Below are 18,762 nucleotides of genomic sequence, written 5' to 3'. Positions count from 1 at the left end.
GTATCAATCCGTGGTTACGTGAATCCGTGACTGAGATACTACCAGCGTGTCAGGCTTAGACGGATGCAGTCGGTATACTCAGGTTGGCTTCGAACCAGGACCGTCCAATTACGAAATTCACGCTTTAACCGTTGATCCCTCCCGAGCTATGGCTAAGGACTAGTTATTGAAAGGTCTCACCGTTTCAGACGTCCCCCGTTCATTTTTTGTATTTGTCTGAAAGGTGCTTCTGACTCTGTCATTTTCCGGAAACTCCGACATTGCCCGGCTTTCAAAAGTTTCTTACAGATATATATCCCTTATTGCGTACTGTATGTGGATTGCCGTGACCACCTACATGCATTAGACAAGCTTTCAATCGAGTTTGCTACGTCTAGTGATGTAACCTTAGGCTACTCCTGTGTGACGTGATGAACGGTCGTGCAACTCTGCATCAGTCCCTTGGCTTCCAGCTCCATCCATTATGATGCATCAGAAAGCACAGTAGCTTCAGACGGTCCTTCATGGAGACAACGGAAGATTATTACAAGTGTATTTATAGGATGGTCACAGATCTTTCTACAGGGCCATGCCAGAATCTCCGTAGGGGTGCGAGAAGCGTCCAGGTAAAGATGCTCGAACCAGATTGGCTGGCATTCTGGCCAATTGGGGCATGCATTCGTTTGGTCCGTAGCCTTCACTTGGCACTCCCGTCCGAATGGTCGTGTTCGGTCATTTGGGCGGAATATCACCATTACCACAACTCTTCGATTCCCCATTTTTGTGATCTACAAGGAGTTCATGAAAGGCTCCCTAGGATTTTAATAAGAAATAGAACCTTAATTTGGTTTATGTGCACTGCGACAGCGTTTTGAAGTGTTTTTTCTTTTTTCTTGCGTAAGGTTGTAACGCTTTTTTAAATATAATCCCCGGCGACCTACGCGGTCTCTACATGCATGTGATGGGAGTGTTGTTGACACAAATCACTGATGCCTAAAGCGCCATTTGGCGGCTGGCCTCCGGAAGACCCCTATCACCATTCTTTTCAACTTTACTATTGGCCTCCCGCTTAAAATTGTTGTGCATTCTTCTGAAACCTCGGTGGTTGAAATATTCCGGGGGCGTTCGCCCAAATACGTTGGGTATACGGTCAGCATTTCTCTCCATGGTTTGCTACCGGACATTGAGTACGCTGACGGTATTTCTCCTCTTAGGTGAGGCCCTCTACAAATGAGAACTATTTAAAATAAACTAAGTAATTCTGTTGCACAGTTTGGTGTGCGCTTAGCCCCTGTGAAGTTTAAATCGTTATTGCAAGACGGATAAGTGAAAAGCAGACCATACCTCATGGTTTCAAGTGAACCGGTGGATGTGGATACGTTCGTCTATTCCAGCATCCAACTGGTGACTCGAAATCACTTCTCGAACCGGGACGACCAGGATAGCGTCTGTTAGCGTTTCAAATTTGTAGCGCTACTGTGACACCGGCTTTACCACCAGAGGTGCACGATGCCGCGGTCCGATCTGTTTCAATTTACGGATCAGAAACGTGGATGCTGCGCCCGGAAGATCTTCAGAGATTTGTGTTTGTCCATTGGTGCTTCCGAAGCGTTGCGCGATCTAGTGGGAACGTCAGACCAATACTGTCGAAGTACGCTAGGAGGTTTTATCGTATGGGGACACTTTAGAGGCGGTCGCTCCTCGGCTTGGCAACGAAGCATGAAAGCCCTCATCAGTCTACAGACGCGTCGCTGACTACTGTCTTTGTGGATGGGAGTCGCTGGACGAGACCCTGATATACATGTCACGCAGCAAATCGCTCTCTTGCATCAACGCTATCACCTTCCTTGCATACCTCGTTCCTTCCATACAGGACAAACAGCGACAGTTGTGGTCAGTGAACTGATTGAGCCATCGCCTCCCCCAGTCTCCGTATCAGTGGAGAACGAAGATGTGGTAGGTGGAGCTACTGCACTTCAGTGCACGATTTGTGGGCTGAAAAACGACTGAATCGAAGCTCTGGCATGTGCTTTGTACCATAATCGTCGGTGGTTCAACCATGCATTGTGCATCCTGAATCAGGATTTGCCGAAGGCAGTGTTAGTCTCCTTCATGTCCAACCTTCAATTGTCAGAGGGAAATGGAATCAACTATGAAAAGTTTGGGTACTGTCGGCCCGACTCGCCATCCGGGATAGAGTCCACCTTTCCCCCGTGTATATGGTTGAATATGCTGAAAGCTATCGCTGCCAGTCGATGTCAGCGGCATTCGTGTTCCTAGTTTCTATTCGTATTGTTTGAATATATATTTGCAGGTGTAAGCAACTAGGAATGATCGCGGTAAGCTAACACTAAGCCTCTTCTCAACCCATCTGTATTCTCTTCTCCGCAGTAAGTCATGCAAATAAACTGTGGCCTCCAGCGTCAAACTATCATTGTTGATCACCGATATTGTGTTGTGGGTGAAGATGGTGGTAGTGAGCGGTGCTGGTGATTGTGCCGAAACTTTGTACTGGTTAGAAACGAACGATGTTAACCGTGTAACTGAAAAAGTCACTGTTCGTTGTTTGTATTGTAAACAACAACTTCGAGTCGACTGTCAATCTTCTGCATTTAGTCCGCTGACCGGGGTATTTCTATCACTAAGATATATGTATTTCTTGCTGGTCTAAGCAAAATACTAAATGTTTTCAGTGTTGGGAGGCTACGGACACAAACAGATCGTCAGCGAGGCAAACCGAGATTACTGAAATCTGTTTTAGTTTTAATTCAGTGCTTCGTGCTAGAAAAGGGCCCTTCATGATTGGCAGGATTTCGTCTGGAGATGGCCTCCTGCATCGAATCCGTCGCCTCCAATTTTCGAACAAACTGAATATGTCATGGCCTCCAAGGCTTGGCTGTATTCCCCACACTCTCCCATTTTTCGGGATTGAAGCTCTAGCAGCTGTAACCAATGTGCCTATGGTACACGGTTTATAGATGATCTGCTGAATTGAATTGAGCAGGCAAACTGGAGAATTGAGTATCGGTTTTATGTGGCGACGACTGATTCTCATTCTGACAAACTGCTGTTCGTTGAAGTATGTGCGTGTTCCTTTCATTTATCATGTCTAGTTAATAAGATCACTACCGCCACACTTGTTGTTCCATACCTTCTTTCCACTATAGGTAAAATCCAACCAGTTTTTTCTCCCGGTCGTTTTTGGTACCTGATCGTTCTACTATGCCTATCGTTTCCATACCGGGAGATGTGTTATATCAGCGACTGGGGAAATATTACTGTAGCTACTATCCGCTTCTGCCAATAATTCCATTTTTTTAGCTGATGATGAGTTTGAGGAGTTGTGCTTCCAGTTCGGCTTGGAGCTTGATGAAATTGTAAGTCCTATTTTTCCCTTATGCACTACTGTTTCTCCTTTTATCCAGACTTCAGAGCAGGAGCTCGTTGCTCGTGAACAGGGACAAGACCGTGCCAAAGACTTCAGTTCCGATAAAATTTACAAAGTAGAGGTCCCTGCCAACCGATACGATATCTTATGCCCCGAAGGACTCTGTAGGGCACTGAAGGTATTCAATGGGGAGTAAGTGCACACCTTTTATCCTCATATTTCTTGGTAGAATTATGGTCCCAAATTTCAAACGGTTAACAGTGAACGCACCGATCCAGTTGTCTGTTCGACCGGCGGTAGGCGTCTTCATTTGATTTCAATATTTTGTGTTCCTCTAATCTCCAGACTCAGAGCGTACGACCTTTTGTTGTTGCTGCATTGCTACGAAATGTCAAGCTGGACGAGGCGAGCTTTAACAGTCTCATTGATCTTCAAGAAAAGCTCCATCAAAACATTTGCAGGTATCCGTTTATATTGTCCGGTGACAAATATTCTGTATCCGTTTAAACTGTACATTGCCCAAAAATCATGGCAGTGAGTTCATACAACATCACCTTTCTGCGTACGCTTGGGAGCGCGAAAATGAGTGGGATCATTGGGCCAGTGGATAGGATCGAATCCAAAGGGGAAAATCACTAAATGAAAGTTGTGCAGTAAACTGGTGGAGCCTTTAGAGAAGCATCAACTCTATCGGAGTGCCGTCTTCTGACCGTTTACTATCTACAATTGGAAATGGAAGTTTTGATCACTCTTCGTACCGTCATCTTCACCTTTCGTTGCGTGTTTGCTTTCACAACTTTTGTCTTTTCCTCACCGATTGTAATTCCTTACACAGGCCACATTAGCTATTTGATTTTCGGTGCTGGTATCAGCGAATTAGCAACTAAGCGTATCTTTTTGATCAGCTTTTTTACGTTCATATGCGTCATGTTAAAGTTTCGGACAGTTGGGCACTGTATTTCGTTACAGCGCATATCCCTTTAGCACCTCTTTAACCTCGACGAATTTTGTCGCGTTGGTCGTGTGCGGAAGGTGCTCAGTCATTCTCGTCGTCTACCGAAAGCGGCCTGTTTGTCGTATCGAATTCACAATGGCGTATAACGATGTGCAGCTTACCACAAGAATATGCGATCATCATCGTCACCAGCATTGACAACAACACTAGAGCAGAACACAGGCCCTTCACTAACTTACGAACATGTCAGTCAATTTAAATGGGATCCTTTACTGGAAGGAACAAAAGTAGTCAGCCTACCACAAATATATGTGATTCCTATATCTCCAACGCTCATTCAGGCAGCCTGGATAGAAACTGGCGAAAAGGGCGGTCACTTTCGGTTAGCCGTAATTTTTTCGCTGCCTCCAGCCAAGTGTCTTTCCAACCTGGAAGGCGAACAGCACCCATTCTTTTGGTAATATCCTTTATTCCATTTTTCCATGTTACATTATGTCCACCCCTAAGTTTTCGTTACTCTGAAACGGACACAGAAAACGCTGTTCTAGGTCACTGGTAACTTGGCATGTTTAATACATTGTCTAGCCACCTTGGACTGAAGTGTTGAGTGCGACTGTGTAAGGTGTGGTTGTGTTTGGTGCAACCGATATCACACCGTGCACCCGGCCAGGGACGCTTCTCAATGGCTAATTATTTTCCAACTGAATTTCGGAGCGTTATTGTGGACACTATGCCTCTTTCGGGTGACATGGCAGCTATTCACTAAAAGGCCGCTACAGCTGAACGACGATTGGGGACGCCGTTGACGTTTGTTTGAAAGACCATGCCTAGAAGATCATTTATTTTCCCTTTGGTTTGGATTTTTGAGAAGTATGAGCTACGTACAACGCAGCGTGCTCAGAATTACGGTGAACTGATCTTCCATTTCGAAAGCGGTTCTGTGGCTGGATGTGTCAGTTTGATCCGTGATTTTGTGTGTAGTGGTGCTGATGATATTCACTTCTTAGCTTAGTGGTCTCTTCCTCTCTGTTGGTGACATGTACCCAATCATGTAGAGCATTAAGGGTCATACTTGGGTACATTTGTCCGGTCACGCCATTTGAGTGCCCTCAAACCGTTTCGCACTCGGAAGTACTGCTTATTTGGAGACTCATCGCAAAACGAAACCAGGATAGAAGAGAGCTACGGAAGCACAAATTTCGAAAACAGTCTTAACTATCATATGAATAAGTTGTTAGTATTTCGCGGAAAATAGTAGGGTTATTTAAGTTGCTGTTGTTTTTGCTCAAATTAAGCTCCTAGATTTCACCTAGTTCTTTGGATTAACATTTCCTTATATGAGCAATCTTCCTCTGGACTCTTGGACTTCCATTTAATGTTTTATTAGTCTATTCTTCTCACTTACCAACCATAAGGTACGATAGTCAGCAAGGTCTGCATCCGTAAATCTGTGATTACTTTGTCTTGCTTGGCTGAGGTGCACAATCTTGACCGTTTTTGGGCACTATCGTGAAACCTCCAGTATAGTCACATCACTGTCCTGGTGCAGTTCAAACAGATGTCATTAGCTGCCATGATGTGGCGACCAAATGTCTTGTCTTGGTTTGTTTTGAACGAATAGAACGTCACCCATTTTGCTTTAGCTAGCTGATGAAACGTGAACGTGTGGAAAGTGACTACTCGTACGGCGGTTGTAGCACTTCGGGGACGTAATATCCTTCCCCCATGGCTACCAGGCTTTCCCAGTAGGAGAGGTTTAAACGACAGAGACCAAACAGCAAAACAGGTTCTCTCCAGGACTTTCTGTAAGATGAAGGTTTCTAGTGCTGCGCACTTACATTTTTTCTCCCTATTTTATAGGAAGCGCTCTCTGGTAGCCATTGGGACACACGACTTTGACAGCTTGTCACCTCCGTTTGTGTACGATGCAAAACCGCCTGAGGAGATCCGTTTTATCCCACTGAATAAAACCCAAGCATACACTGCTCCAGAACTCATGGAACTCTATTCGGTCAGTTTCTTGTTTTTTTTTCGTAGGGTCGCAAAATAAGAAATGAGCAACCGGTTACATGTGCTCGAACCCCTGCCTCCCGAGTGTGGCGTGTGAATTTACTCGTATATACTAAATTTGCTTAGCGCCATCGTTGCCAGGTAGCCTAACAGAAACTCAGTTGCTATCATTGTTGTGCGGTGCTCACTGCCCACAGCATCCGATGAACCTTGCAAGTTATCTCAACTCGTTCCACCATAGTTTGCCTAGTTCCATACAGATCGCTGTCGTTGGTAAGCGCGATAGTGATGTACGTCATACTGAAAATAACTGAAACTGGCAGGTTCACAACGTCTGTTCTCTCAATGGGTTCATCCTCCTCTTCCTCTTCATGATTTTCAACCCCAAATGAAACCATAGATTATGTGAGAATCGTATAACCTTCTTGATCAGTTTTCCCATAGATAAATGATGATTTAGAAGAAAAGTTTTTCTGGAAGAAGGGTGACAATTTAATGTGCTGGGTCCAGTTAGAACGACCCACAATATGTTGTGCTACTTATTTGGGAATCAATGAGCCGAGGGTTCGTGTAAATAGCCCAGATTCAGGGACGAGCGCAATTGACTGGGTCATGTATTACAGCGTCCTTAACTATTTTTTCTGTCTGTCTGTGCTTTCTAGTAAGGGTTTTTCGCTGTCGGTTCACTGTCTGGCATATCTTGCGCTATGTCCACCTAGAATATGCATAAATAAGAACGGTTTTGCGAGGCAGAGTCCTGTGACATTTAATGCATCTATCCTAATCAGCTCGTTTGTCTCGCACAATTCATGTTGGTACTTCGAATCCGGTGTTCCCACTAGACACAAGTAACACTTCGGCGGTATTGGTGATCAAGCACGCCTTCGCGGTAGTGAAATTTCAGAACCAAAAAAACGGTATTTGGCTCACTACAGCATTGTGGATGTCGCTTCCGGATGACAAGTTAACATACTATCGTCGCTGCAGAATTGCTGCGACTATCTCCTGGAGCGAGGGCTCTACTAATATCGCGCATCGCTGCTACCCACGGGCCTTGATCTACTGCCGAAATCGTCCAGCCGTAGCACCCTTTCAGGGCCTAGCTGCCATTCCACACGAAGGAGTCACGAGGGCTGGGATACTGTCAGGTCGCCCAAGCCTAGATAGCGGAAGTCGAGTGGCAGGGGTCGGGTTCGAACCACGGACCTTCCGGTCAGTAAATTTGCGCTCTAACCACTTGATCCATCTCGCCCCCTACTGCTGAATCGGCGAGCAAATTTATTTATTTTCATTTTGATTGCCACGCGTAAATGACGTGAGTGACGAGACATCAAAAATCAGTCCTACTATTGTAGTAACGGTATTTTCCTCAGCTTAGTTCTCGGTCTGAGCCTCCCAAGCTTAGTGTCCACGTCAAAGCAACCACCAAAGGTGCACAAGTTTATTAACGCTCAAAACGTAGTCAAGAACAGTTGTACAGCGCTTCTTATATATAGCGTAAGCGGTTATAACTTTCTGGAATTTCCGACGCATCCTGGATGCGCCATTGGCAACCGGCATTTGGCCAATACTGGGTCATGATTGGCTGTTGGGTCCAGATTGTTGACCAACCAGATCTCGTCTTGATGCCAGACCGGCAAACGTCCCGAATTCTGGGCCAACCTCGAGCGGGCGAGGCTTCTCGGCCGTAGCAGCGCCTAAAGACATGCGGTGTAGTGGGATCCGCGTGAATTCCTGCCTACCAACTATAAAGTTCCCAATCTTTCAGATGGCCTATGAAACGGTAAAGCCTTTGTGCACAAGACAGTGGTGGAGGTTGGACAAATTCTCTGTTGTGTAGACCTGATGTCCTAACAAGCTTACGCACGATGTATCCTAACCATTGAAGGCGCAAGCATTTAGTAATATCGGAAAGACCTGACAGCGTTCCCTGATAGAACCATTAGAACCTATTCGTCTTCTGTGCTTCCAATATATGTAGCAGAAACCAGGGACTGTAGATTTCAAGTCTATAGATCTCATCGACTCGAAAACGTCAGCTTCCTACAATTAAACGTGAACACCATTTGAAAAGCGACGCATTATTTGCGGCTTCGTGTAAGTGCACACAGTCCCATTTGGCGTTGCCTATACGGACGAGAAGATCTTCCGCTTGACCATTCGGTAAGGTGACTGGTTGACTCGACTCGTTTGCTTGCCTGAATACCGAGTGGGAGTGGACTGATTTCCAAGCCATCGAATGAACCGCGTCAGTTGATGCGACACAAGGCCATTAAGTCAGTTATGTGACCGGTGTCTCAGGTTGATAAAAGTCTTATTCAGAGAGCATTTTCGTATTTTCCCAGAATCGACTCCAATGCTGGAGCGGTTATTTGGTCTACGGCATTCACTAATTTATCTGAAAACACCGGGTTCCAGTCTGATCTCGCCAAATTTGACCACAGTGTGAATATGTCCCCACACTTCTGTTGAGTAAGTGTAGTTAACAGCACTGACCGATCGACAGAATCGAACGCACTCTTGAAGTCAAGGGATACGAAGATTGTGGGTCGTCTATACATATGACGTTGCTCTAACACCTGACGGAGTGTGAAGATGTGGACAACGCCACCTCTACGAGGTCGAAATCCCGCTCAATTCTCACGAGTCATGGGTTTGCGCACCACCGTAAGATGACAAAGAATCAATGACGCCAGAAACTGTGTCACAACAGGCATCAAACTAACAACCCTGTGGTTACTACATTCACTGCGAGTACCCTATTTGAAAATGGACACTACTGTCGATTCACTCCAGTAGTCTGGAGCCTTCTCTTTTTCCCAGATAGACCTAAATAGACTAGACAGGTACTGGTTGAGAAGTCCACCACCATCCTTGAACAAAGCAGGTGAAAGGTCGCCAAGACCTTGAGCACGATAACGTTCGAGTATCCGTGTACTTTCGGACATTTCTCAGGTTGAAGGTGCTCCATATTCACATTCCACTTTTCTGTTGACAGCCAGAATTCCAGATTGGAGGTAGCAGGTGGCCAACTGAATTGCTTTTCGAAGTACTATGCCCAGCGGATCCAACGTTCTGCTCTTCCGGGTATCAGAGAGCCATTCTGTTCCGCTGACAAGAGGTTTCCGAGATCCAGTCGAACGAATCAAATGGAACATCTTGCAGACGTTTCTAGCATCTTTGCATCTATTTATATAACCTTTCGGGTCCATGAAGCTATTTGGTCCGCTTATATCCACTATCGGACCTTCTGGCAGGTGTTCGGGAAGCCGATTATTTGTTCACAAGCTTCTCGATGGCCAATCAATGTGCGTTTCCCGTAGATCTGAAAAGCAGCAGCGAAACAAGTGCGTGGTCGGGGTCCACGCCGGCGTTCCAGAACGCACGGCGGACATTGATCTACCCTCACCACCGATAATTGATGGCAATGTGGTCTGCTTGGGTTTGGGACTAGTTTGTCAGTTGGCACCACGTTGTCAAGTGATTTCAGCTATTCGGTAGTTCGTATTGCAAATGAACAGTCTGTGATTGGCGCACACAAGTGATCTCCACTGTTCATGCGTCTCGTATCCAACCCGAGACGTCCACCCAATTGGGTCTCAACATCGTTTAGTCTACCTACCTGAGTCTTCATGTCACCAGCAACCAAGGCGATATCTCAGTCTTCAAACCATTGTAAAAGAGCGCCCAGAGCGTCATAGAAACTGTCTTTGACGGATTCAGAGCTACAGTCCATTGGGTCGTTAGCCGACACAATAAACAGGGTGCGATGGTTCTCGCTTTCTCGAGATTCTGTCACAGATGTCGCCAAACGAACCGCACAGAGAAGACAGTCAACGGGTCTCCAATCTAGTCGACACGCCTCCGCTTGGTCACTGAGTATAACACCCACGCTTGCACGCTTGATAGACATTATACATCACTGCAGAGGGAATCCAGCGTACGAGCAACAACCACCTGTTATCCTGCTTGCTTCCATTTGCGGACATTAAATGCAACTAAGTAGATAGGCTTTCGGGGTTTTAAGACAGACTGCGAAATGTTTAGGGTTGTCACTGAAGTCGGACGTACAGAATCTGCATCTAAGTATGATGCATGGCGAGCAAAACGGTCGGTCTTAGTGCTGTGACTTGCGGAGAGAGTATTCAAATCTAGGTGGGGTAGTCTAGAAGTGGGGAAGCGTGAAACTGTAAGAAGCGAGGCGTCAGCAGTGATGTGTCTTGGCTTACACGCCCTGTTGTTTGCAGAAAATGATGCGATCCGGCTGTTGACATCACGCGACGGTTGATGTGGTATGGAAGTATTCTTAGTTGTAAGTATCATGGTTGTACGTGAGTTGGCATACTATCAGGGCACCCAGACTTAGACAGGAGGACGATTAGTGTCCTCGACCTAAAGCCCTTGGCTCAGAAGCCTGACCACAAGTCAGAGGCTTTTGGCGGGAAATTCAAGTGCACTTCAGTTTTTGTAGAACAAGTGGTCACACGTGTTCTTACTTCCAAACTGGAGGCGAGGGATACTGCTAACCATCGACCTAGCTGGTATGAGCAGTTCTGTGAGTGTCTCATGGACACTACCCCGTATAGTTCTATGGGTCAAGGAGGCACACAAACCATCGCACCACGTAAGGTTCCTTTCTCTTTGTGACTGGTCCCAAAGCGTATTTTTGAATGGGTCAAGGAGGCACACAAACCATCGCACCACGGTAAGGTCCATTCTCTTTGTGACTGGTCCCAAAGCCGTATTTTTGAGTTGTGTCTTAGGTTCCGGCTCACAAGCAATTGTGCGTGCGTCGTAGGCAACAGCACCCAGCATCGTCTATTCAAACTAGATTTTATTCGTCGAAGAAACATTGCCTTTAAAGGTGAGGTCAATCGGACGATATTTTGCTGCACCGGTTTTCGTCACTTACCAACCTTTTCACTCAAAGATCCTCTAGGAAGACAAATTGTACAGCTGGGCAATAAAAGTCTGTTGTTTCTCACGCACTCTCTGCAATTTTTTGCTAATAAAGTTATCTTCTCAATGGAATTCTCCACATGAGAGACCAAAGATACATTCCTGGTAACAGTATCCATTCGGGGATTACTGTGCAACTTTTTTTTGTTTCATCATAGGGCTGTGTCACCTTAGGGTAAGACTGTTAGTACACAAAATCCAACGCCGTAGTCTGTTGAGTAGCCTAGCCACGGCGGTTAGAGAGATCACAGATACGTCTTTTATATCTCACTGTTTTCGGCCTTGTCGCACGCAAGACCCGAAATTTGGATTCTTGTTGCACTTTTGTGCCTGCCGTTTTCACACATCCATTTACATTTATTTCCCTTTTGGTTTACAGACAGACAGTCATTTGAAGCCCTACCTTCCAATCATACAGGACAAGCCAGTGTATCCGGTGATCACAGACGCTAATGGAACGGTGCTTTCAATGCCTCCGATCATCAATGGTACGTTTATTGTAATTCACAGTAAGTCAGAAGAACACGTAAGTACGGACACGGGTGTATTGGGTACACGCGGCCAAACTGGCCCGCTTTCGTGGCAGGCAAGCAAAACAACTGAGTCACATATCCAGTCAACCCACAGCGCTCACGCGAGCCAACCAATCGGACACACATCCAATCAGCCACTCAAGTCACATGTCAGATCGATGGTGGAACGACGACCGGACACGCACACGCGCAAACTCTCTGACACACCGAAGCAGCTACCACAATGTTAAAGTCAGGAATACTTTCTTCCGTTCGAGGCGCCCAGGCGCGAGCTCCTAACCAGGAGGTCTGTAGGCCAACTCTGCCATATTTGGACAAGAGTGCTCAGGTAGCATACCGGTGTCTATGCTTGTCATGATTCCCATTGAAGCTACACGCTAAATAGACTGGGCGAATAGTTGATCATCTCTCCGTCAGTCGGACACGAACCGTGCACGATAGAAGAGCCTCGAAGAGCGAGACTCAACTGGTACAAATGCAGTCCGGGTCCTGTTGCACCGCGGTCGCTCTGACTAAGTGAATCGTGAACGCTTGAGTGATGGTTCATGACAATCCAACCGTTCGGTCGTCGGTTATGCGTGATAGCGATTAAAGCGCCATCATCCGAAAGCAGTTGCTTCCATGGTCTTATCTACTTTCTGCTCTGAGTAGCATAACTCATAACTCATTTTTAAGGCCGTATGAAGAGAGGGTTCGCCGGAGTATGGAGCACAAAACTTCATACGTCTGGACCCCTTACAATCTTTTTCCACAAGAGGAACCCTAGATCAGCACAATTGCGCTATGGTGCCTGAGGTCATTTTCTTCTACCACTGCTTGATTCCCTCTCGCGCCACATACGGCGAGAGTATGCCACAAGCTATATTCACCTAGTTAGCTGACAGTTCTTGTGACTGACTGACATCGTCAGGGTCGACCTAGGCGCCGGCATACAGTCCAACGAAACTGCGTTTTCCATCATTGTTATGGGGCCACCCCTCTGTCTTCTCACCATGAGATGTACCCGTCTTTACAATATCCCATCATCTCTGCACAGGTGAACACAGTCGTGTGACTCTCAAAACTCGGAACATTTTCATCGAAGCAACGGCCACCGACTTGCACAAAGCTTCTATTGTCCTCGACACGCTAGTCACAATGTTCTCTGAATACTGTGACCCACAATTCACGTAAGTACCCAGGCTTTTGTAGTAATATCTCTGTGTCAGTGTTTCGACAGTTGGCTTCCTATGAGCTTTTAAGGATTATGTCCAATGTTTTGACGTAGTATTTTAGTTGCCGGTTGTTTGGGATAATTTGCGATTCCTAGGACCGCTCATGACAGACTCACAGAATCTTTGTAGGATCATCGGGTAGCCCATCCTGAGCCTATTCTTCCTCGTTAATTCAGTTTTTCTTGCGACAGCTTTTTTGGACTTTCTGGTGCTCCGGGGATTTCGTTAACAAAATACTCAACCGTGGACAATCCTGTGACGGACCAGAAACCACTGACGCTTTTACTCCTAACGTTTCCGACCTTGTGCATATTGAAGCAGTGGTTTATCGGCCGTCACAATCAAAATAATTTTTGCTCTCATTGTAAGTCCAACTTCTCGAATTTGTACGTGTTTGCTGGTATGGGCATTGTGGGTAGTGAGCGACTTGTCCGTCCGGCTTTCATTGATCTGAGGTACGGTAAACTGTACTCAGAGGCGAGCGCCTATTCGAGACTTTTATTCATCTCTCACCGGTTGTTCGGAGGCCAGCCGCTTTCAATAACCGAACATCACTGCGATTGGACCGATGTGTCACGTGCTAGCTACGGGCTAGGCGGAAGCATGCCCTAATTAGTCAGAATGTTAGCTTATCTGGATCGAACATCTTTATTTCGATGTTTCCCGCCCCCTTACGAAGGCTCTAGCGCAACCCTGTGGAACATTCTGTGATGACCGTATAAATACAGTTGTAATAATCCTTCTTTGTCCTAGTAAGGGTCTGTCTCAAGCTACCGTGCATTTTGACGTACAATAGTGGACGCAGCAGGAAGCCAAGGACCGACATAGGAGTTGCACGGCGGTTTGCAGCACACGACACCGGTGGACCACCTCAACGTTGTAATTTATGGGTAAACTCGTTTTTCGACTTGCTCAGGACTGAAGGGCGGGAAGCGGTTTCATTTCCCCCGTACAACTATTGTCTTCAGCTCTGACACTAACCAGCAAGTGACGCTGAGGTTGGTCGTGCTCGTGTGTTTGGCCTGTGACCTTGGTTGGAAGTGCCGTACAGGCCCCGCGTTCACTACTGACATAGGATTTGTTGTCCCAGCTACTGGACAGTGAAAAGTTGGCCATAGTCTATGAGAGTTATTACGCATCTGTGGTGCAAATCTCTGTGACCCGTGTAGGTCTCAAGTAAGCTGCGGACAGACGAACGTTGTCGACAATCCGTTATCATCCCCTCACCCAATGCTTTTCTCTAAAACTCCTCTCACAGGGTAGAACCGGTCCTGGTTATCCAACATGACGATAGTCATCACTTGTTCCCTGTAAGTCTTGTTTTTTACTTTTACTGTCTAATTTCAGACATCGTTGATCTTCTGTCTCACACCTACAATCCACTGATTTTGGTATGCCTGACTTGATTATCGGTCCTGGTTTAGCCATCTGCTTTGGTTTTCTCAGGTAATCTGTTGGTAATGTAAAGATATCTTGGAGTTTTTAATGGAAATCTCGTCTAGTGAGTTACGCCAACCTATTCAGAATGGCTGATAAACATCGCTCAGCGGTTTCCTCCTTATAAGGAATCATCAACAGTTCCGAAGCCGCGACCTCCCGGCTGGCAGTTTAAACCGTTCGAACACGATCGACTGATCAGTAATGAGGTTATCCTTCACCTAGACAGGCTATTGCGTCAGTTGACTTGCTTCTCGAGTGCCGAATTCTCCGATTGGTGTTTCATTCGTCGTGTGAATTATTCTTCCTTTAGATCAGCTTGGGATCCTGATCGAAAGCCTGGCCGTTGAATGAACGTCTATTGGTAGTTGAGTTTTTGGCGTATGTACTGAGTTGTATATAGGGATGTAACCACTTTGTGAGTGCACAGGATAGTGTGTGGGCTGTTTCCTCTCGCCAAGTTTTGTCTTTCTGCGAAGCCACTTACATCCAGTAGTAGTCGAAATATAACGGCAACCGCCGCAATACTTGCTGGTTGTGTCCAACTGTTTCCGTTACATTTGCATGTACTGGGCATCGTAATTTCCCATCCTGTTGGTGCATCTTACTAGTTCCTTACGGCTACACAGGCAAATCGCTCGTTATTGGGGGCGAGATGGATCAAGTGGTTGGAGCGCGAACTTACTGACTGGAAGGTCCGTGGTTCGAAGCCGACCTCTGCCTCTCGACTTCCCCTGTCTAGGCTTGGGCAACCTGACAGTATCCCAGCCCTCATGTTTTCTTCGTGTGGCATGACAGCCAGGCGCCGGAAGAGTGTTACAGCTGAACGGTCTCATCTCTCGCTCGCTCTTTATTGCGGTACGATAGTTTGACAATTTCCGCTAGATTGGTCCACAACTTCATTTCTCACTGCCGCACTCATCGTAACCTAGACTCTTCATCGACTTCATCTACTTGCTTAGCGTCTAGACTATCGGGACGAAGTGGTGAGTATTGACTATATCAACCGAATACTTGGAACACAATTTGCCGAGAAAGAAGTTATCCATTTGCTCAATCGGATGGGTCTGATTACCACTGCAATCACAGGACACCGGTCACCTTCAGGAACCAATCAGTCTGCGAAATCCCCTCGTTCATTGTGTAAGTAATCATTTGGCGCTTTGGTTTATCGCCGTTGTCATGTTTTGTACTCTGTAGTATTAATTTTCTGATGTATCTCTCTTCATTGGTCTTCAAAAATGTCGAAGACACTTTATCTCCTACGTAAGGTTTATGAATGTTAGATAACACACTTGAAGCACCGTTTTTGGACAGTATTTATGAAATATTTATCGAAAAACACTCATTTACAAACTAATTTGGTTTCGCGAGGGACCTGGAACCCAGCTGAGCCTTTCGTTTGTGATCTTTCCAAGCAACTGGATGTGCTGCACCAGGCCGCCTCAGGTCTCAGTCGCTACGATATTCGAGATATCGCGATACATGTATATTCGTAATGCACTACTCATAAGGTTGCTGAAAATTCCTCGACAGCCCACGACCAGTTTCGCTCTTTTCTTGGCATATTTATCTACCTTGTATCACGTAGGACCATGCCAAGCTCCTAAGGCCGGACTGAATGCCATTGAATATTTCTGTCTCTCTTCCTCTTTGTGTATGGTCGTCCGAATACGTTCAACCTGAATAGTTCCTTAACACACAACTTATTTAGTCTCACTATTTGATACATCACTTCCGAGTAGCTTACAGCGTTCCATACACTGTCCTTCTTCAGCTGGTTCTTCCGGTCTACTGTCTGTACGCATCCCGCCAACTCGACATGACATTCTACACGCTTGTGATATTGTAGAGGACGTGGCTATCGCGCACGGATACGATAACATTCCGGAACAATTACCCCAAACCTACAATATCGCCTTTAGACAACCGATCAATAGGCTTGCTGATATGATTCGCACAGAGATCGCGCACGCTGGTTTCACCGAGGCTCTCAGTTTCTCTCTAGTACGTTTTTGACTCCACACTCTCTCTCCTGTTCATTTCCTTATTCATTCGACACTCACCAATGGTTCTTTACGTTTGCCTTCAGTGTTCCAGGGATGACATTTCGGTCAAGTTGCGCCATAACCTCAAAGATATTCCTGCCGTCCATATTTCCAACCCGAAAACATGTGATTTTCAAGTGAGTCGATTGACCTCATACTTAGTTGCAACGCGCAATCGCTTTGGTCTACTTCCGCTTCACTAGTATACCTTTTCATTAACTTACAGCTCATTGTATACACCCGTTAGATGTGGATGTCACAGTTGTGATCGGAGGCTTGCGATTTTCTAAGCCAGCGAACTTTTGATCCATTAATTGCTATTGTACTCTACTTCTTTTGCTTCGGGTTGACCGCTGTCAACCAACCCGGTTGCTTCCGGTAATTACACATGAATTCATACTAACACTACACAGATTATACTTATGCTAGATCAGGTGCTTCGGATTCTGTAATAACGGTATTCCTCTCAGCTTAGTTCTCGGTCTGAGCCTCCCAAGCTAGCTTTCACGTCAAAAACAACCACCAAAGGTACACAAGGTATATGAAAGCCCCAAACGAAGTCAGGAACAGTTGTATAGCGCTTCGTATACATAGTTTACGCGGTTATAACTTTCTGGAGTTTCTGAACCGTTCTGGATGCGGCATTGGCAACCGGCATTTAGCCAATACTGGGTCATGATTGGCTGTTGGGTCCAAACTTTCGACCAATTAGATCTCGGCTTGATGCCGGACCGGCAAGCGTCCCGAATTCTTGGCCAATCTTGCGTGGGATGAACTTCTCGACCGTAGCAGCACCTGAGTGCAAGCGGTAAAGCGGGATCCGTGTGGAATTCCGCCTAACAGATTCCAAAAAGGTTCCTTTTTGCCTAACCATGTTCAGAGTACAAACGGTCCAGGAGTGAATCCCGAAAATCGCAATAAGCCCACTCACCAGTCTTAGTAGTCGTCGTCTCTGGATTGTCACCCCGACAGGGGACTTTGCGCATGTGGCCCAGTCACATCCAAAAGCGCATATGCTATGCGAATCAGGTTGCATTCAGTGAATGACCGATTTTGCCGACAGCCCCGAAACAACATAACACCCGTCGCCGGCTCTGGACTAAGAGACACTGATTACTGACTCCAGCGCACGTTTTCCCATCTTCACTATTCACATCATCATTAAACGCTTTCCCAACCTCTGCTTCTCGATCTCTCCTGTCTAGGCTTGGACAACTTGGCAGAATCCCAGCCCTCGTGTTTCCTCTTGGTGGCATGGCAGCTAGGCACCAAAAGGGTGCTACATCTGAACGATCCAGAACTGATAATATATATTTTGTGTGAAAGCATTCCATCCAGAATGCACATTGTTTTGGTCTTATGAACCTTTCCCGTCGAACGTTTGGTGAACAAACTGCTCCACAACCCCACACTACCCTTCCTAAAATCACGTGTGAATGTGGCCAGGTTTCTAAGGACTTTGCCCTAGACTCTCCCTCTCTCCCCAATTTCACATCACTGTAAGTAGTTGCGACACGTCTGCTAATCATTCATCCCCGTTCGGTATGCTGTTTTGTATTCTGCAGGTCGTCCGAACCACCTTGCTTCCGGGCATTTTGCACACGATCAGCAATAACCGGAGACTCCCTTTGCCTCTCAAGCTGTTCGAAGTTCAAGACGTAGTGGTCAAGGATGCCAATAAAGGTAAGCAGTAGTGCTGTTGTATTTGTACTTAAGGAGTTCAACTTTACGCCTGGGAAGATTGAGCAAGTGGGTAGAATCTTCTAGTTGGTATTCATAGACGATGAAGCGCCGTCGTAGCGCTCAACTTCCACGAGATTTGTGAGAGCTGATGTATTACGATGTTGGTGGTGAAAATCGAATTTTCGAGGTAGGTTGTCCAAACAGACCTGTCGATCAATATCTGCTCCTTATGGTTGATGCTTGGAGACTTGGATGTACCTAAGACATTCCCTTAGTCTGATTCACTGCAACCCTCTTCCACTTGGTGGCAATACGGACGCGTGACATCGGTCGAGTAGTGGGGGAGTGTAGGAAGCGGTTATGCAGGTGAATGTAGTTGCGCGAACAGATGTCATCATCATCATTATCAGCTGTAATAACCGCGTACTGGTCGTACACTGGTTGTAGCTGCCACAGTTTCGTTCACCGATGATTGGGGGGTAAGTAGCTGCGCATTGCACGCGCGAGCTGGTAAATTGGTGCATAAATCCAGCACTGTCAGTGAGTTGTCAAGCGG

At 46.3% G+C, this 18,762-nt stretch overlaps 1 protein-coding gene across 1 annotated transcript in view; it reads left to right on the top strand.

Moving 5' to 3' along the window:
• Positions 1–1,749: 1,749 nt before the first annotated feature.
• T265_03705 (hypothetical protein) overlaps positions 1,750–18,762 on the top strand; it is a gene marked incomplete at both ends in the record, with an annotated part of 24,011 nt that continues 6,998 nt past the window's right edge. The window contains 12 exons of the mRNA XM_009168247.1: positions 1,750–1,935; positions 3,264–3,356; positions 3,405–3,559; positions 3,597–3,663; positions 3,713–3,828; positions 6,183–6,333; positions 11,671–11,800; positions 12,861–12,993; positions 14,297–14,348; positions 16,228–16,482; positions 16,568–16,660; positions 18,089–18,206. Of these exons, the coding sequence (XP_009166511.1) occupies positions 1,750–1,935; positions 3,264–3,356; positions 3,405–3,559; positions 3,597–3,663; positions 3,713–3,828; positions 6,183–6,333; positions 11,671–11,800; positions 12,861–12,993; positions 14,297–14,348; positions 16,228–16,482; positions 16,568–16,660; positions 18,089–18,206 (1,549 nt within the window). The remainder of the gene's footprint in view (positions 1,936–3,263; positions 3,357–3,404; positions 3,560–3,596; positions 3,664–3,712; positions 3,829–6,182; positions 6,334–11,670; positions 11,801–12,860; positions 12,994–14,296; positions 14,349–16,227; positions 16,483–16,567; positions 16,661–18,088; positions 18,207–18,762) is intronic.

The sequence above is a fragment of the Opisthorchis viverrini genome, assembly GCF_000715545.1.
Source record: "Opisthorchis viverrini unplaced genomic scaffold opera_v5_53, whole genome shotgun sequence".
Lineage (NCBI taxonomy): Eukaryota > Metazoa > Platyhelminthes > Trematoda > Opisthorchiida > Opisthorchiidae > Opisthorchis > Opisthorchis viverrini.
Note: the sequence above shows the minus strand (reverse complement) of the source record. Positions and strands in the feature narration are given on the sequence as shown.